General features: G+C 40.9%; 1 protein-coding gene across 2 annotated transcripts in view; it reads left to right on the forward strand.

Annotated features, from left to right (window-relative positions):
* Positions 1-18,119, forward strand: part of LOC307024472 (uncharacterized protein) — a 42,473-nt gene extending 24,354 nt beyond the window's left edge. For both annotated transcript variants that reach the window (XM_079658607.1, XM_079658608.1), the window contains 2 exons: positions 15,492-15,676; positions 15,760-18,119. In XM_079658607.1, coding sequence (XP_079514733.1) covers positions 15,492-15,667 — 176 coding nt within the window. In that variant the 3' untranslated portion in view covers positions 15,668-15,676; positions 15,760-18,119. The remainder of the gene's footprint in view (positions 1-15,491; positions 15,677-15,759) is intronic.
* Positions 18,120-19,950: the final 1,831 nt, after the last annotated feature.

The raw sequence follows: 19,950 nt of genomic DNA on the forward strand, positions 1-19,950 counted from the left end.
ATTATTAAATAATCTGATGACAGAACTGGAAACAGAATAGCTGAAACTTTAACAAACTAAATAACTCAGTTTCCTCTAATCATTAACCCATGTTTGTATAATTGAGTTAACTCCGTGTGTTGCTGCTAGCATACATAAGACCTGACGTGGAAACGTTACTCGTGGATGGGGCCACAGAGCTACTAGAAAGATAGTCGAACCCGGTGCATTCGTCCGTCTGAATGTGGTGCACTTTTGCTAAATGTTTAGACAAATTGCTCGTGTTACCGCCCTTACATGCTAAACACTTTTGGTGACGAGCATTGTCCACCTCAAGACGGGTAACATGTAACCACACCTTGGAGCGCTTCTCTCCACCATCTCCTCCGTGTGTTGCTGCATGTAGCACATGCGTGTGTGTAAACTGCCCCGCCCCCTTGCAAACAGACGGGGGAGAGAGAGATCTCTTCTGGATTGGAAAGATAGAAAATACACCGACCATAGACGCATTTGTTTGTCTTTTTGCATGTTAGAAACGAGTTGGCGACACTAAGACTAAGAGATAATGTTTGTGTAGCAATAATACATGACCTTTCTCTTTCTCAACTCGCTACTCGGAGGGAAGTCGCTGTCATATGCCTTGTGAACACTCCGATAATGCCTCTCCACGTTACCTTTCTTTGGCAGAGCGACGCTTGCTTTACAAATAAGGCAAATAACCTTTGAATGTGACATCACAAACAAATATTCTCCCTCCCATTCTGTGTGGAAGTGCTATGTCTTTAGCTTTTTGCTCGTTCCCGCACTCATTTTGTTGTTTGTCTCTCCCGGCACTTGACTGATTTTGTATCGCTTTGCATTCTGGGTTAACAGACTGGAAAGCAATAGGTCGCTTTTTCTGTCAATCAAATCAACTCCTGAATTAAGTGACAGGGAGGCCAAGGGAGGAGGGATCAAAACCTGTTTTGTCTATTTTAACGGAGCTGGATTTTTTTAAATTTATGAATGACTCGCGATCTACCAGCATTGCCGGTCGACCGCGGTCGACGTACTGGGCACCTCTGGTGTAAAGTAACTAAGTTCATAAACTCAACAAGTACTATACTTGGGCACAATTTTGAGATACTTGTACTTTATTTAAGTAGCAATGTTTTGCTACTTTGTTCTTCTACTCCACTACAGTGAAATATAATCAAGTGTTAAATCAGACTTTAGTTCCACCTGGAGTAAATCCACAAGCTACCCTGCAGTATACAAAGTCATTCAAACTAGCTGCACCTTTACCAGCTTCGAGAACACGTTCATGATCAATCATTATAAAACATATCATATATATTATTCTGAAATGGACCAATCTGCACAATGACTACTTTTACTGTCGCTACTTTCACTATATTTTCATGAGAATACTTTTCTACTTTCAATTGAGGAACATTTTGAATGCAGGACTTTTACTGTAACAGAGTATTCCTACACTCTGGTACTTCTACTTTTACTCAAGTACAAGATCTGAGTATTTCTACTTTTAATCAAGTACAAGACCTGAGTACTTCTACTTTTAATCAAGAACAAGATCTGAGTACTTCTACTTTTACTCTACAAGATCTGTGTGCTTCTACTTTTACTCAAGTACAAGACCTGAGTGCTTCTACTTTTACTCAAGTACAAGATCTGAGTGCTTCTACTTTTACTCAAGTACAATACATATATAGGCCTATATATATATATACTTATACCACCTCTGTTTATAGCCTATGAAAAAAACTATTCGAAATAGAAGGCTAAAGCTAACGTTAGCAGATAGTGACAATATATGCTAGCTAGCTAGCTCAACGATTCCTTAAATAATATTGCCACAGAAAAACTTTTCAGTTTACATCACACTCTGCCGATCCGACAGGGAGCTCTGCTCTGAACACCTGAACGCTCCCTTCTAACAGCTGTTCACCAGCGGTCCAGTCTGTGCCACAGTGACTCCGGACGCGCAGTTAATATTAACGAACGCACCCGTAGGTAATGTAGCTGCTGAAGCTATACCATCATCTCGGAGCAGCAGAGCCTTATTATACATCCATGAGCAGAGCCGACAGGCAGGAAGACTCGAGCACACAGCTCGCACTTCATTATAATATATAAAAAAAGAGCACCATGCATGTCATGATGGCACATAACAGCTCACGGCCGCAGATTACTCCGGGTCCCAGACCCCCCCATACCCCAAAAATATTTTTATTGCAGATCTACATGAAATGACATGAAATCACTGACAAATATGAATACTGTATTCAACTTCATTAAAACGTTGTTAACGTGCCTAAACTCAGTAATTCACTAAAAATATTTATATTTTAATGGAGCCTCGTCGGCAGATCAGGATCCCAAAGCGTAGCGGAGGGATCCTGAATAGTCCGTTGTTACCGTTTTTTAAACAGTCTGAATGAAACGGCAGCTCTCAGCTGTGTATTTACACAACTAATGGCCCATCAACCACAGCTCTCTCCCCCCCCTCTCCCCTGATCTTTCTTCTCCAGCAGCTAAATTAACTGTAGGTTACTCTGAGTGACAAGCTTACAGTAGACACAACACTGTCATTGCAAGTGACCCTCAGTTAGTTGACTTTTATGTTCAACTGCTAAATTCGTTACTGATAAAAAAGGGCTTCGACTGTACCTAATTACCTTAACACTAAAACCGCCAGAGGTTTTTGTATAGGCCTATCTAAACCCGTCAAATCCCGCTATTAGAATGCAATGTGTAACAACATAGGGTGCTACATAACACACTTTCAGGAAAAGTCACGGACTGGGAGACTTTAATATTTTATTGAAACAAAGTTACATTGCACACACACAACACACATCACACAAATTGACCCGATTGGTGGTTCTAGTGTTAAATAAACTCACTAATTAATGAAACTAGTTCAATACGCATTATTCGTATTCTTATCATTCTTTATGAGCGCAGAAATAGTCTTAAAATCAGATCTGTTTTTTAAATGAAATCTGACGGCAGGCAGTTAGCTCTGATCACCTATGATAAATGCGCCACACCTAATCACTGGCCATTCAGCCACAGAGCTCCCTCTATACAAATCAAACTGTAGACGGTGTGAAAGCACCTATTGTTTTAAATAATGGTCGGAATGTGACCTGTGAGCCTTCTGAATTACCGTGGGACAGCACATTCTAAACTAAAATGTTCAATCAATAAAGACATCTTATCTTAATAATATCTTAATATTAATAATAATAATAAATCATACAGTATGTGTCCGAAAGGGAGCAGGAGGAAGCAAACACAAAAATATAAAACAAATATACTGCATATTAAAGCAAACGATTGTAAAGGTAAAAGTATGAGCATAACAAATAAAGAAGTGTAATGTAAACTTTTACATTATTATGATTATTTAATATATAAAGACTATATATTATTGAATTACAAGATTAGATATACTTTAGTATAGTATCTAAAATATTGATGTGTTCAAATTCTCTTCAAAACACAACTGAAAGTCCATGAAACTTGTCTCTCTGTATTTGTGAATGAAGCACCATCTCCTGGTTAAAACCTGAAATCTGGCAACGCCCTCTTGGAAAATAGTGGGAGGGCTTAACATTCCTCTATACTGGTCTTAGGCAGGTCGTAGGCAGGAAGCTGTAAGCTGGAGTCTGAAATGAAGTGCTATATCTGTACACAACATGTACTGTACACCTTCATTCAGACGACTATGTACAAAATAGACATTGGCAAATTTTATCATAGTTTTGGTACTTTTTCAGGCTTCCGGAAACATTTAAACACCAAACATGCTGAGAAAACTGAGCATGATGTCAAACTGATATTTTTGTGGACAGTGACGGTGTTGAAGCTAATGTACAATCACAAGATTTAGAAGAAGCCGCTAGTAGCTCTCAAGCCCTGCCAGTAACTAACACGAGTACTCGTGATGTGTGTTATTGCACAGCTTCAGGTTGCTGGTGTAGGCCAATCTACTAGTTTTGTGTCCTCCATGGAAGAAGTAGTACTGGAGGTACAGAGTCAAGCTAAAGATGCAGCTTTGAAATGTTTATCTTCTCAGGATACCGGTTCGAAAGCTAAGATTGAACAAAGTTTTGAAAAACTTGAAAACCCTTTTTGTTCTTTAATTTCTGAATCTAAAAGAAACACGTTTTTTTTAACAGAAATGGAGAACTGTTGAACCTCTCGAAAAAGTACTTGTTGTCAGATTATAAAACAGAAGGAACAGATGTACTGGAATTTACGATCAGGTAGTTGTAACTGACAGATTTTCCTATGTTCCAATTCTTGAAACATTGCAGTCTATTCTCAAAAATCCGAACCTCATGAAATGTTAACAAAAAGCCAAACTCCCAAGGATGGTGTATATTTTGATATAAAAGATGGGTTATATACATAGACTGTATATATAAATGGGCGTAGGGTCCGTGACGTCACCCGTAGGATTCTGCAGAGTTGCAGAGAAGCCTAAAGTAGGCGGTGTCGGCCACTAACGGCTCGACAGTGAAGTCAGAGTCGAACTCCCGCCTGCTCCACCCTGATCCAAATAAGGGCAAAGAGGCGGAGCCGAGGCAGGACCTGCTGCTGAAGCACAAGGCGGGGCTCCAAGTTCCCTGAACTAGCTGAGGCTACCAAGCTAGGCTAACATACTCACAGGGGTAAGCTAACAGCCATAGCTAACAGCCCAGCTTCTGGTCACTGCTCAGAGCTACTCTTTCCCGGTTTTAGCTGAAGGTAAGTTAACCTGTAACTTTACAACAAAGCTTTTCCCTATGATTCAACTGTTCTTGATATTACACTATACAAGTAGTTGGGTCCAGGACCTCAATCCCGTGACCATTCTCTGGCTAACATGTTTTTGACGATTGATTTGACATCTATGGACCTTTTAGAAAAAATTTAGAAACACGGTCCCTCGAAAATTTGCCGGCATTTTTTGCTAGGGGGCCAAATCCACAATGGCCGCCGGCGCCATCTTGAAAAATTTACTTTTGAACCAGAGCACCTACAATCAAGTGTAAATACACTTTTTGCACTGAATCTACCATGGGGAAACCGATTCTGACATCAGTTTGATGATAAAATGTAGTTTTGACCAAAATATCCAAGATGGCCGCCAGCGCCATCTGAAAAAGTAACTTTTGAACCCCATCACCTACAATCAAGTGTAAATACACTTTTTGCACTGATTTGACCATGGGGATTCCGATTCTGACATCATTTTGACGTTATAACATCATTTTTACCCAGATATCCAAGATGGCTGCCATATGCTGGAGTGAAAAGTAACATAAAATGAAAGCGAAGGCACCACTCGACCGAGAGCTTTTAATCAAGAATAAGCATTATATATATACGAATAATTATACTCATTGTGTATTGTACATTCAATTATACATTGTACATTTAGCTAATTGTGTCTTATTTTTATATATTTCCAGAGACAGAGTGATCAGCATATGAACAGCGTATAAACAGCGCAGCTTAGGACGATGTCAAAAGTTCCATGTGTTCTTCAGTGTGGAGGGTTTTGCGATAAAGCTGCCGGTGCCATTTCTGCAGCTGTGTGGGCCAATCTTGAACAGAAGGCGCTGTTATGGAGTGGTCTGGACAAGTTCGGGACCGTCCATTCAACCGTGGATTGGGGTAAAGGTCACAGTGGACAATGTGTCCATGATACGTGTAGGTTCACCCTATCAAGCGCGAAGAAACTGGAGCAGGCCATCGAAAGAAAGAAGAAAAAAGAGGTTGAATGCCAAGCTCAGTCATCATCTGTTTCTGATGTTCCTTCTCCAACTGCACCTCCAGCAGCCAAACGACTGCGATCTACTCTAGGGGCGATACACGATAAAACCAAATGTGTTTGGTGTTGCAAGGCGGAGACGACCAAGCACCCAGAATCAAAGCTGAATCTCATTTCATATGATCATGCATGGGCGGCCTTTAAGAGTCATACAGTGGCCCTGTACGATCCGGTGATGCGTGACAGAATAAACTGCCTGATTGATTCTGCAGGTGATCAACCCTACGCACTTGAGATTAAATATCACCATAAATGCTGGTTGAAACATGTTCGTACATATCAGAAGATGACTGATGACGACAAGCTACCACTCATGAACAATGTAAGTCTGCGCGAAGCTCAGACCATCTTCTTCGACCATATCAGATTTATTATCTTTGAGGAACATGAGCTACGGTCACTGCAAAGCCTCCTCCGAGACTACAGCTCGATCGTGTCTCGGTATGGCTTCCAAACATCTGGAGTCAAGTCTTCCTACATAAAAGACATCCTGATCCGGGAATTTGAGGACAAGATTGGATTCCATTCTCGCCCTCAGAAGAACCATAGTGACCTAGTTTATGACACATCTGGGTGTGGTTCATATGTCGAAGCAGCGCTATCCTCCATTGGTGTTAGCAGTGAGCAGCTGGTGCACAATGTGGCCGCCCGACTGCAGGCTGATATCAAGGCAGTACAACTCGTCCCGTGGCCGCCGAGAGTTGATGAGCTTGAGGAGGAAGAAAAGCTCTCCCCTCTCATGGTACAGCTGCTATCGTCTTTGCGGGGCAAGAAGGAGTTAGATCTGTCTCCCAGCACACTCTCTCTCACGTCAATCATCACGCAGTATGTCACAAAGCGACCAACTACTACCACCATCAATGCCACAGTCACCCTTCATGGTATAACTCGTAGCAAGGAGCTCGTCGACTCCTTTCACAAGCTTGGAATAGGTATAAGCTACCCCAATGTGCTCCTGCTGCGAGATATCTGGGCTATGCATGACCTTGAACGATGCGCAGTGTGCCCCAACGAGATCGCGGAGGGGAAGCCCAGTGTTAGCATTATCGACAACGATGACTTCCACAACGACACGCTGACGGGAGGGGGCACTGCACACCGTACTAATTGGATGTTCCTGCAGCGTGTCGAAAATCGTGTGCAGGATGAGGTCGAGACAAACATCCCGGACGACCAGGATGTGGATGCACGTATCAAAGATGCCAAGACTGTTTCCAAAGCATTGATAGAGAAAGTATCCGAGCTGCAGGCGGTTAAACCATACAAGACCATCCAGCGTGGTGAGCCTCCCATCCGCCCAGAGCCTGATGCTGCCTCATCAAGTACAGATGCTCAGCGCAAGCGGAGCATTATTCATGTACTTGCTCGTACTGACGAGAATGGCGACCGCCCTGATGCACACAATCAACCTACCTAGCGCGCCACCCTGCCCTGAGTAAGCATCCGTCTCCACTCGGGCATGGGTGGGAGCTGGTGGGTGGCCGCTGTCGCCCTGTTCGTCACACACTTCCTGCTCTTCCGGTGACCCTACCTGCACCAGGAGAAGCTGACGATAGCGAAGAAGATGACAACGAATGGGATGAAGACGGATCCAATGATGAACAGAGGAGCGTATATTCGTCGGAATCTTCCGAATACAGTGCATCTGAAAGCTCCGATTCAGATTAGATTAACCATATAGCTTGGCTTCCTAAGCTACAGAACATTATCAGTGACGTTTAAGTTAGAAATGTATGCAGTACTGTGATTATTTCCATTTATGGAAGTACCATATTATGTAACAATTATACATTGTATAACTGTTTTATAAGTTTGTTTTCATTTGTTTTTAGTTACAACTATTAAAGATAGATTTTGTTATCATACACTATGAATTGCTTTCATTTTATGTTACTTTTCACTCCAGCATATGGCAGCCATCTTGGATATCTGGGTAAAAATGATGTTATAACGTCAAAATGATGTCAGAATCGGAATCCCCATGGTCAAATCAGTGCAAAAAGTGTATTTACACTTGATTGTAGGTGATGGGGTTCAAAAGTTACTTTTTCAGATGGCGCTGGCGGCCATCTTGGATATTTTGGTCAAAACTACATTTTATCGTCAAACTGATGTCAGAATCGGTTTCCCCATGGTAGATTCAGTGCAAAAAGTGTATTTACACTTGATTGTAGGTGCTCTGGTTCAAAAGTAAATTTTTCAAGATGGCGCCGGCGGCCATTGTGGATTTGGCCCCCTTGCAAAAAATGCCGGCAAATTTTCGAGGGACCGTGTTTCTAAATTTTTTCTAAAAGGTCCATAGATGTCAAATCAATCGTCAAAACATGTTAGCCAGAGAATGGTCACGGGATTGAGGTCCTGGACCCAACTAAAGTGATAGGTTTAGCCACGACTCGTAGTCCAGGACTCAAATGCAGAACTCAGGATAGAGGATCCAGGACACAGGACCGCAGCAACAGGATCAGCCACGACTCAGGATCCCGGCGTAGATACAGATGTAGCGCCTAATTTCAGACTCCAGCTTACAGCTTCCTGCCTACGACCTGCCTAAAACCAATATAGAGGAAGGTTAAGCCCTCCCACTATTTTCCAATATCTTCATATGAAGATATTATTAAGATAAGATAAGATGTTACTTTATTGATTGAACATTTTAGTTTAGAATGTGCTGTCCCACGGTAATTCAGAAGGCTCACAGGTCACATTCCGACCATTATTTAAAACAATAGGTGCTTTCACACCGTCTACAGTTTGATTTGTATAGAGGGAGCTCTGTGGCTGGATGGCCAGCGATTAGGTGTGGCGCATTTATCATAGGTGATCAGAGCTAACTGCCTGCCGTCAGATTTCATTTAAAAAACAGATCTGATTTTAAGACTATTTCTGCGCTCATAAAGAATGATAAGAATACGAATAATGCGTATTGAACTGGTTTCATTAATTAGTGAGTTTATTTAATACTAGAACCGTAACTTTTTTTTAATAAAATATTAAAGTCTCCCAGTCCGTGACTTTTCCTGAAAGTGTGTTATGTAGCACCCTATGTTGTTAAAAATTGCATTCTAATAGCGGGATTTGACGGGTTTAGGTAGGCCTATACAAAAACCTCTGGCGGTTCTAGTGTTAAGGTAATTAGGTACAGTAGAAGCCCTTTTTTATCAGTAACGAATTTAGCAGTTGAACATAAAAGTCAAATAACTGAGGGTCACTTGCAATGACAGTGTTGTGTCTAACTGTAAGCTTGTCACTCAGAGTAACCTACAGTTAATTTAGCTGCTGGAGAAGAAAGATCAGGGGGGGAGAGAGCTGTGGTTGATGGGCCATTAGTTGTGTAAATACACAGCTGAGAGCTGCCGTTTCATTCAGACTGTTTAAAAAACGGTCACAACGGACTATTTTTCTTAACGGATGCATGTCAATTTAAATCAATACATACAACTATTTTTTAAATCAATAAAAACATTTTCTAAATCCATAAAAGCATTTCAATTAATATTGGGAGTCATGTCGTTACTTTGTTGAGAATGTGGCCATGGCCTTATGGGGAAAATAACGGAGTAAAAGTAGAAGCACTCAGGTCTTGTACTTGAGTAAAAGTAGAAGCACACAGATCTTGTACTAGAGTAAAATTAGAAGTACTCAGATCTTGTATTTGAGTAAAAGTAATAGTCCCAGAGTGTAGGAATACTCTGTTACAGTAAAAGTCCTGCATTCAAAATGTTCCTCAAGTAAAAGTAGAAAAGTATTATCATCAAAATATAGTTAAAGTAGCGACAGTAAAAGTAGTCATTGTGCAGATTGGTCCATTTCAGAATAATATATATGATATGTTTTATAATGATTAATCATGAAAGTGTTCTCAAAGCTGGTAAAGGTGCAGCTAGTTTGAATGACTTTGTATACTGCAGGGTAGCCTGTGGATTTAGTCCAGGTGGAACTAAAGTCTGATTTAACACTTGATTATATTTCACATCATTCATCCACATCTGTGAATTAACTAAAGGTATTAAATACATGTAGGGGAGTAGAAGTACACCATGTACCTCTGAACTGTAGAAGAACAAAGTAGCAAAACATTGAAATACTTAAATAAAGTACAAGTATCTCAAAATTGTGCCCAAGTATAGTACTTGTTGAGTTTATGAACTTAGTTACTTTACACCATGTGGCTATAAAGATAGAAAGACTAAGCCTTGCACAGAGGCATGAAAATACATTTTCAAAATGTTCAACAGTGCTGCCAAAATTATAAACTGACTGCGACACAATTAAAATAAATGCTTTTATATATTTCTATTAGATGTGACTCTTTGGCGTTTCTGTTATTATTAACACTGCTGCTTTAGTTGTTCTGACTGCTAAAATCCTCTGTTATTCTGTGGGGTGGGGGAGCCGGGGGCTCGGATCCTTGTCACCTTTTTCATACCTGATGAGTTTGCATCCCTGTATGTTAAAAAGCCTCAGTCACCTTAATTCATGTAATAAAAACATCTCAGGTCAGTAACACTCAAAGCTAAATGTGCAATACCATGTTCAGCTATGTTACTATTTATAATGTTATTGTTGTTACATCAGAAGATGTACATATTGGAATGGTTTCTTAACTTTGTGGAAGGGTGAACTATAAGCCTGAATTACATAACATTTTATACCTAAAAACATAAAACCAAAATAAATAATTCACAATTATTCTAGTTATTTTTACCTCCCGTATTGCTTTCAACCCACCAGCTTTTATGGTGTTGTTACATCACTATCTCTAAGCTTGTCACATACAGTCTATGGTCACTACAGTTAATTTAGCTGCTGGAGAAGAAAGATCAGGGGGGGAGGGGGGAGAGAGCTGCTGTTTCATTCAGACTGTTTAAAAAACGGTAACAACGGACTATTTTCTTAGCGGATGCATGTCAATTTAAATCAGTACATACAACTATTTTTTAAATCAATAAAAACATTTTCTAAATCCATAAAAGCATTTCAATTAATATTGGGAGTCATGTCGTTACTTTGTTGAGAATGTGGCCATGTAGTAAGCGGGATGATTTACAGCGACTTGTTCCTTATTGGGAAAATAACACCCTTCATGCAGATCAGGATCCCAAAGCGTAGTGGAGGGATCCTGATCTGGAGACGAGGCTCCATTAAAATATAAATATTTTTAGTGAATTACTGAGTTTAGGCATGTTAATAACGTTTTAATGAAGTTGAATACAGTATATTCATATGTGTCAGTGATTTCATGTCAATTCGGCGAACATAAACATAAATGATCGTGGTGAAGATGATGATTAAATTAGGATTAAAAATCGAGAGCCGGGCTGCATTTCCTCCCGTTCGTTTTTTTCGACTAAACAACATTATTTTGTTAAATAACAACATGGTGATGTTTTGTAAATGATTACATGTCTCTTATTTAGCACAGAGTATGATATCCGTGACATATGGATCTTAACAAAGTTCCGCTGTACATCCAGCGTACTGTATCTGACTTTATTTCACATGAGCTCCAGTGTGGAACCCCACTGCACCCCCTGGTGGATCAATGATCCATTGCAGCTGGCTTCATTATAATTACATTTATTTATCAAGGGGGTGGTCTCAAGTCAAGCTGGAGGTTTTCCCTTGAGCGAGGGCAGATCACGTACCAATCACGGCCCTCGCGTTTCAAACTGTCTGAAATGAAGCGCTACATCTGTAGACACCAAAAATAAATTTGGGGGAAGCTGGGTTATATGGAACATGATAGTACACAGGTACAGACTGACAGAAAGACGAAGTAAGGTGTCCCCCGACAGTCTAAGCCTATAGCAGCAAAACTAACGTGTCTACGTACATGGACTCCCTTAGGATAGGTTGAGGGATAAGGGTAGCAAGTAAGAAGTAAGGAACAGAGCTGGAGAGGCACAATGTACATGCACTCTCTTAGGATAGGGTGAGGGAAAAGAGTAGGAACTAAGATGTATGCGCCACATCTATACCATGAGCGCATTGCTCATAAAAAGTTTTTTTGCACTGACACCAATCAACAGTTGTGCGTCGACTCGGCAGGGATCAAGTCACGTATATGCCTATCCCTGCTTCCACCGTCTACACACACAACTAAATTACATCTATACCAGGGGTTCCCAACCTTTATTGCACCAAGGACCGGCAAATACATTACAAAAAAATCGCGGACCGGTTGTCAATTTTAAATGATTTTAATATTTACTCATCACCAGCAGGTAGCAACAGAGGCTAATTGTATGTAACAGCCTGAACAAATAATAGAACAATATGCATCCAAAACATATTAACAACGTTTAAAAAAGAACCGGTGTCATTATTCAATCTTTAAACCAAAACGGGAAAACAGATAAATCAACGTTTTGGTTTTGTTTGTATGATTTACGGATAATCCAGTGAATGCTGGGAAAACGAGGAGAAGGCACATTATGAAGGAGATGTCCGGTCGCCAGGGTGTGTGTGTGTGTGTGTGTGTGTGTGTGTGTGTTTCTGTGTGTCTGTGTGTCTGTGTGACACTGGCATTTGATTTCAGAAGATATTAGGATAGTGTCGTTCGTTCCGGTGCACTCCGACAGCATTTAGCACTACATTGAGATTAAGATTAAAACAAATTTATTTTGGGAACACCCGCATAAAGGCTACCTATGGAGTTAGCCAGATGTGTGTAAATTACTGCCGGTGTCGGACAGATACAAACACACCGAACACACAGAGCTGAGCTGAGCAGAGCACATACACACACACATCATGCGCCTTGGTGACTGGACATCTCCTTCATAAAACTAATAAAAGGGGGATTAATCGGGCAGTTCGATGTGTGTAGAGATGTGTGTAGAGGTGTGTGTGGTTAACACGTAGCACTGCAGTCACTCTTAAGCTGTTCTGATTAAGGTAAACACAGTGAAGGCGGTGCGTAAAAAGGCACAGCTCTCGGCGCGCTGGTGCTGCACTTCTCAGAGGCAGAGTATACGTCCCACTGCCTCCTGATGCTGCAGCCATTTCATGAAGTGAAGGAGGTTTTCCTTCTATAAAACAGCTGTGGGCAGCAGATACTGTGAGAGTCCCAGACATGAATTCATAGATCAACGCAGACTGGTTTACTCTCCTGTTTTGCCAATCAGGTGCTTCAACAAATAGCTCTACACCCCTGGCCGACATGTCCTTAAAATGAAGTCCGAGTCTGAAGTATATCTCAAATAATGTATGCACTGCCATTTCCCCACATAAACATAATTGCAATGCAATGAAAACGGTTGTCTCCTGTGCGCTCCTCTCCCTACTTGGCGAACTGGTAACTTTCTCATACCGAGACCTTAGGCTAAGCCGCCGAATCCCTCGGAACATCATAAAAGCCATTTTCAACGGTTTTCTGGTGAAAGATTAACCAGGCTACTGGATGAAATAATATGACTGGTATAGGTGCGAAAATTAATTAAACTCACAGCTATTTCGCGGCCCGGCAGTAACACACGGTGCCGCGGACCGGGGGTTGGGAACCCCAGAACTACAGGACTCTCTGAGTGTTTAGATAGTTAACTTTAGTCTAAATTATCTCAGTGGGTCTCAAACGGTTTGCTCACGATTTATGTGAACAATTATTTCGAGGCACACCTTCATATGATCATTATAGTTTTAAAGAAATAAGAGAATAAATGAAAAACAGTTATGAAATATATATATGACAGTAAAACAAGAAAACAGTTTTTAAAAAAAAGTGATTTGTAAAATATCCATAAAGAAAAAGTAAATCTGTTTACAGTTCTGTTTAATACTGGGGTTGACAGTTGTATGGATCTATCCATAGATCTCTTAATTTTGCTCTCAATGTTCACCAGATTGATACATTTAACTTCAATACTAAAAAAAAACCAATATTTGCACCGGGGTCAATCACAATCTTGTTACGTCACTGATGCGGGCTATTTATTTATATGTTTCTATAGCCTAAATCGGGGATGGGCAATTTAGATGGTGGTGGGGGCCACATCATTTAGGCACTGGCCACCAGGGGGCCGCAGATTCACTTGGAACACACACAAACACAAATTCCATGTATTGTAGCCTATGTAATTATTAACAAATATACTAAGTCTGACATCTTCATTGACATTTTACAATCTTTCAGGGAACATCCTCTAAAAAGCTCACAAAACAAATATCAGTTCATAGAAAGTGGCATGTTTGTATTGAGGTTATTTAACAGTGGAATACAACTATTTTAAACTATTGGAAAGCACGGAAAATGTGTGTGCATCAAGATTAAATATAAAGATGACATAAACATGAAGTCATGAACACTAACCCAGACATTAGTTGACTAACTTGAACCTAAGACACTTGTAGCCTGCTGTCTCTGCATTTCCCTTATTCCAAAATAAGGGGAATGTCAACACAGACACCTTTCAACCCGCACTCTGCTGTTCCTCAGCGCCGCTCCCCCTCCCTCCCGCTGAAATTATGAATGAAAAGCGTATAGTAATCATAGATAACACGGCAGGGTCCGTGACAGTTTGTTTTCATCTGATTTCAAATAAACAAAGTCTTGGTTTTTAGAATTTTAAACTTGTTTCGCCAAATTCAGATGATAAATACAACTTTTAAGCTTGTAAAGGCATAATTACAAGCGGTAACTTAATGTCACAGCAGGCATAACAACAGCCTGTGTTTCTTGTGAGTGTTTCCCCGGGCCGCCATTTGCCCATCATTGGCCGAAATGAACATTGTTAAATAGATATAATATTTTGATTACATTAAAATGATGTTTTATGTTTAATGCACTATTTAAACATTATAACAAACCGATAAAAAAATGATATGTGATCTCACTCCATAGTGGCTTTGCTACGAGTCATTCACGTGTGTGTGTGTGTGTGTGTGTGTGTGTGTGTGTGTGTGTGTGTGTGTGTGTGTGTGTGTGTGTGGTCAGGCCCGGCTCCAGGATGAAATGACTGAGGGGGCTGTTAAAAAATCAGAGGGGGCGATTTTTTTTTCACAACAACGAAAAATACTGGCAATGTAATGAATTGACACACCAAGCTTTTTTCCTTCTCACTGCTCTACAATATCTTTGCTTCTTTATTTGTTTTCCGGATTGACCCCTCTCATTCTGTTCTTTTCCTCTGATCTTTAATAACAGATAGTACATTATCAGATGGCTGCACTTTGGTTAACAGACTAACATTGATTTCCTCCATTTATAAATTGACAGGCTCTGTAATTATACCATAACCTTTTCTCCTCTATCCCTTAACTCATCTTCCTATACAGATTTACTTACTTACTATCCACTCTAGTCAGGTCAGGATTAAAAAATCATTAATCTGATTGATTTTTTATTTTCAGGATTGAATGTTCAAATCAAGGCCTAAAACCTGGCATTTCATAAGAAAGTGACTAATATATAAACCAAATGTAATATTGGATCAAATACTACACCAAATGGACAGACACAGATTAAAAATTAAAATAAAGTCCCCTGGTTTGTCTCTAGAGTCTAACTGCCATGAGAAAAATCAAATCACTGTTCCAAAATCCGTCACTATATGTCGCTCATTGTACCAATATGGTTGATATAATACATAACATATTATTATTATAGTAAAAGGGCTCGCTTTGGGGCAGTATGATCCATACAGGCAGTCCTAAATAATAACAAGTTGTGGTGGCTGTCCATTTCCAGCCGCCTCCTTGGGGATGTTTTCCCTTTGCCTGTTGTGTGGGCGTGGTGGCTGTCACTCTGGCTCCCTGCTCACCTGCTGCAATCAGCTGTTCACCCTCACACCTGATTCTCATCAGCCATCTACAACGGCATATCAGCAGAGGCTCCACAACCTGTCGGCGCCAGATCGTTGTTAAACCACAGTGGTAAACCTCCAGGCTACTCAGCATTATCAGCTACCTTATTTCTGGATGTTCTGACGCTAACGTGTTTTCTTCCTGTGCTCCAGGATCATTCTCTGACCGCCGTGTTGTCGTCACCAGCCTCCACTTCCTCGCCACTCCTGCCGGATTATCCTTCCCGCACCTTTTGTTCACTAATAAACCCTTTTTGAACACTCTGCCGTGTCCTGCGTTTGGGTCCTCTCAGATACCGTAACACAAGTAACCATCACGTGTGGTGCTATCTGTAGTTGTCTGTCTTATTTTTTGTTGATGTCAAACAACATGGATTTCAAGTCAATATACGAAAGTAAATCAAGAAATTAAGTAAACAAGCTGATCTTCAAGTTCCTCAAAAACACTGGTCTGAGGACAAGGATTTAATATGAACATTTAATAAATCAACAGTAGGTGGCGATATACTGCTCCAAATGGAAGCGATTCGCCATTAAAGACAAAAGAAGAAGAAGAAGAAGTAGTAGAAGAAGAAATACGCTCACGCTACAAACAGGCACAACACTGTTACTCTGTTTTTACTGACATGTAACATTTGATTTCACCTTGCTCTATTTTTTTTAACGCACGTTCAAAAACGGGAACATTTTCGGGAGTTTCAACCAGGTACCAGCCACTGAAAACGAGGACTCTGCCCGGAAAACGTCACCCATCCGACTGTGTTTACAGTAGCACGTAGGCTAACATTAAGACGACAAGCTCACTTGGGGTTGAGGCTTTTCTACACGTTGTTTGACTGCCTGCCCACATATCTGATCCAAACATAGTAACGTGTGTTCGGGAAAATAATAATTTAAAGTTATTTAATAATTGTGACATTTATTGTACTTTTTGATGGATGAATGATGCTCAAAGTGAAGGGGCAAAGAATAAAACTGAGGGGGCAATGCCCCCTCGTGGCGCCGGGCCCGGTGTGTGTGTGTGTGTGTGTGTGTGTGTGTGTGTGTGTGTGTGTGTGTGTGTGTGTGTGTGTGTGTGTGTGTGTGTGTGTGTGTGTGTGTGTGTGTGTGTGTGTGTGTGTGTGTGTGTGATATCGCAGACGTCACTCCCTGCCGTTGGTCCAGTTCACTTCAGTTTAGATGAGCCGTTGGTTCCATAGGAGGAAAACGACTACACCCGGACCTAAAGGCAGTTTATCTCGGGACATCCCACCTCACCCTGTACCAGGACACTTTTTAAGTTTACTTCCCCGAAATAAGGAGCAGCACACCGGGGCGGAGGAACGTGAACGTGACATCCTGACGCCGGTGTTATGCCGTAGATTGTATCCCTGCCGTAGATTGTATCCCTGTTCGCGTATGGCGTTATATTTGTGCCTCTATCCTGAGCACGCAATGAAACATGTTGAGCCTAGAAAATGCGATTGAGCGCACACTTGAACATTTTTGAGCACAGAGCACATATTTTCTCTCATAAAACTCCTGCTTCGTGCGCAAGCAGACCGCTGCACGCGCTCTCTCTCCCTCGCTCGCTCGACCTCTCCACCCTGTGCGCGCTCAGCTTTGCCTGCCTGCTCGCTCAAGTTGTCACAGCGTTACAAATGTGCCACGAAACCAACCAATCGGAGAACTCGAGAAGGTCAATTCTGATTGGCTGGTCCAGCACCATGTAGAGAGAAGAGTTGCGACAGCCGAAGTCCAAAATGCTTGATTGTCACGTGGTTCAGAGAGACTCAGAAAGTTCCCGGAAGTTTGTGGCGGGCCATTTGAATCACGATTTGAATGCATTAATAACAGGATAGAAATGCAATTTTTGGTAGTTATTGGTCAATAAAGGTTTTGATTTGCAATATGTATACAACATATCGATATGTGTATGTAGTTACATCAATGTGTGTTGTTTTTTTTAAAGTAAAATGTGCTAATATTTGAGGATTAAGAACAATCAAAAATGTAAACATCTTAAATAGAAATAACAGCATTACAAAAAGTAGAAAATATACATGGATAGTGTGACCAGCTATCTTACCTGTTAACATACATGTTAGCCTAACGTTGCCTTGGTTACAGAGCCTGTTGCTGTTGTTTATTGCTTTTAATTCTTTAAAACAAATATTATCTTCTTAAACTTTTATGAGTCAAGAAAATCACATCCTTATTGATATATTTAGAGGGAGGGAGGGAAGGTTTCAAAATTCTGATTAGAATCATTTCTACCATTTCTCTAATTCATGGTGGTTTCAGTAATCCCCTGGTAATTGAGGACATAAATCATCTAAATGAGTAATGTAATCTTTATGACTTTCAGAAAGGACAGGAGACCGACAGATGCCTATCAATGATTGTCAACTGACAGCACAATGAGTCAAAGCACAAGCAGCAACAGCATGATGATGTTAAATGTGTTGTTTTAGGAACATCCATGTAAATAAATGGAATTCAATAAACATTGAATAGCATGCGTGCAGTTTGTCTGTGCCTTTTCCTCTGTGTTGTCCTGGCATATAATCTCCCCCATGGTTTGCTGTGCTGCTGGGGGATGCTCCAATCGCTCATAGAAAGGAGTACACATGTACGGCTTCCCCACTGACACAGAGAGGAGGAAAGAATGGCTGGCTCAAGTCAGCAGGAGCAATTTAACTATCACAAAAGACAACAACAGCAACAACATATGTGAGGTAATCATATTTTTCACAAAACGAAGACCACACCATTGGGAAGCTTAATGTCTGTTTAATCAAAAATAAGGAACAGGGAGAGGCTTGCAAAACTCTGGGAGTTGAGACTCAGGCTCAGGGTGAGGGTCTCATTGCAGGTCTTCAGGCTCCATTGAATCCCTGGGGTTCTTGTGCTGAGAGAGGGAGACAAAGACAGGAGAAAGGGTTAGATACATCTAGCAACCTATAGGATGGGACATTGCTGACCTATTTTAAACTTACCTTGTATTTTCACTCTCACTTAAGTCCCTCTCCCTTTGCCATCAATCCAAAATCAGCTGAGCTGCAACATAATACAGAGAGGTAATAATCAACAGAATCACAAGGACATAATATGACTCTGCTTAAAACACTCACCCATAAATTACGTTTTTGTTTACTTTTTAGAAGTCTCAAATATCCACTCTAAATCCATATCAATAGCAATGTATCACAAAAATAGCTCTTTTCCTTATTAGTGTGTAACGTTAACTATATTATGCTAGCTTGAACTCCAAAATGGATATCCTCATTTCACCACCTCCACCCACTACAATCACACGCCCCAATGTTATATTTAGCTCCCTCCAACCCGGATAAAAGCACGTTAAGAAGCCCTTTCTCTCTAATTCCACAACGTTGGACGGAATAAACATTAAGAGAACGGATTAATAGGCTGTTCATGGTTAACGTGTGTTACTAACTTTATCCGGTCCTAGCCTAATCTGTTTAGTTGTCCGGTTGAAAATTAACGCAAGCTCTATGCCCATTGTAGAACAGGAAACAGAAGTTGGTCCAGGTTCTGGTCAACCCAAAATTGTGATAGAGAGTGAAGGATTATTTGAATTATTTGAAGTATTAAAGTAACGTGTTATGGCAGGAAAGTTCAATCTGGTATATTCATTTTAATGTCACCTTATATAGAATGTGTGTTAAACTTGTGATTTCTGCCTTGAGTGACTTCTGCCTAGCAGATACCAAGAAGAGGCCCCTAGGGTCTCTCTGTTAATTATCAATAGTCCTTGCAATTAACAGGGCAATTCCCGGATACATTTTCAGATATAAGGCAGTTAAAGTCTTGTAGAATTAATGTTTATCTCCTACACATCCTGCAGGCCTTGAGACTTGGGTCACCCAGCAGTAAATGAGATAAAGGTCCTTTTGAGCTTATCAATAAAATGTATTCATTCCTAGTAAGCTGACTTTGGGGTGAAGGGAAGTTCAGGGAAGCCATTAAGCCACAAGAACAATTAACTTCTGTTAAAGATACATGATAGGATGTTTGTGTGTGTTGAAGATGTTTAGGGGGAATGAGTATGTGTCCTGTCAAAGAGTCCTCTGTCATGACTCCAAATCATTGATTGGGGGATCTGCCTGAAGGCAGAGGGACAGAAACACACACACACACACACACACACACACACACACACACACACACACACACACACGCGCACAGAAGCAACATGGAATCAACAAACTGACTTACTTCCTGGGATCCCGCCCAGAAGGGAAACCGACCAATGGAACACTGCCAACTCACTGTCTAGCTCGCTCAGAAGTGAACTCTGTGTATAAATGTTGTGATGATTTTGAAGATCGGCGCTCTTGT

Source organism: Notothenia rossii, assembly GCF_949606895.1.
Source record: "Notothenia rossii genome assembly, chromosome: 11".
NCBI classification, from domain to species: Eukaryota; Metazoa; Chordata; class Actinopteri; order Perciformes; family Nototheniidae; genus Notothenia; species Notothenia rossii.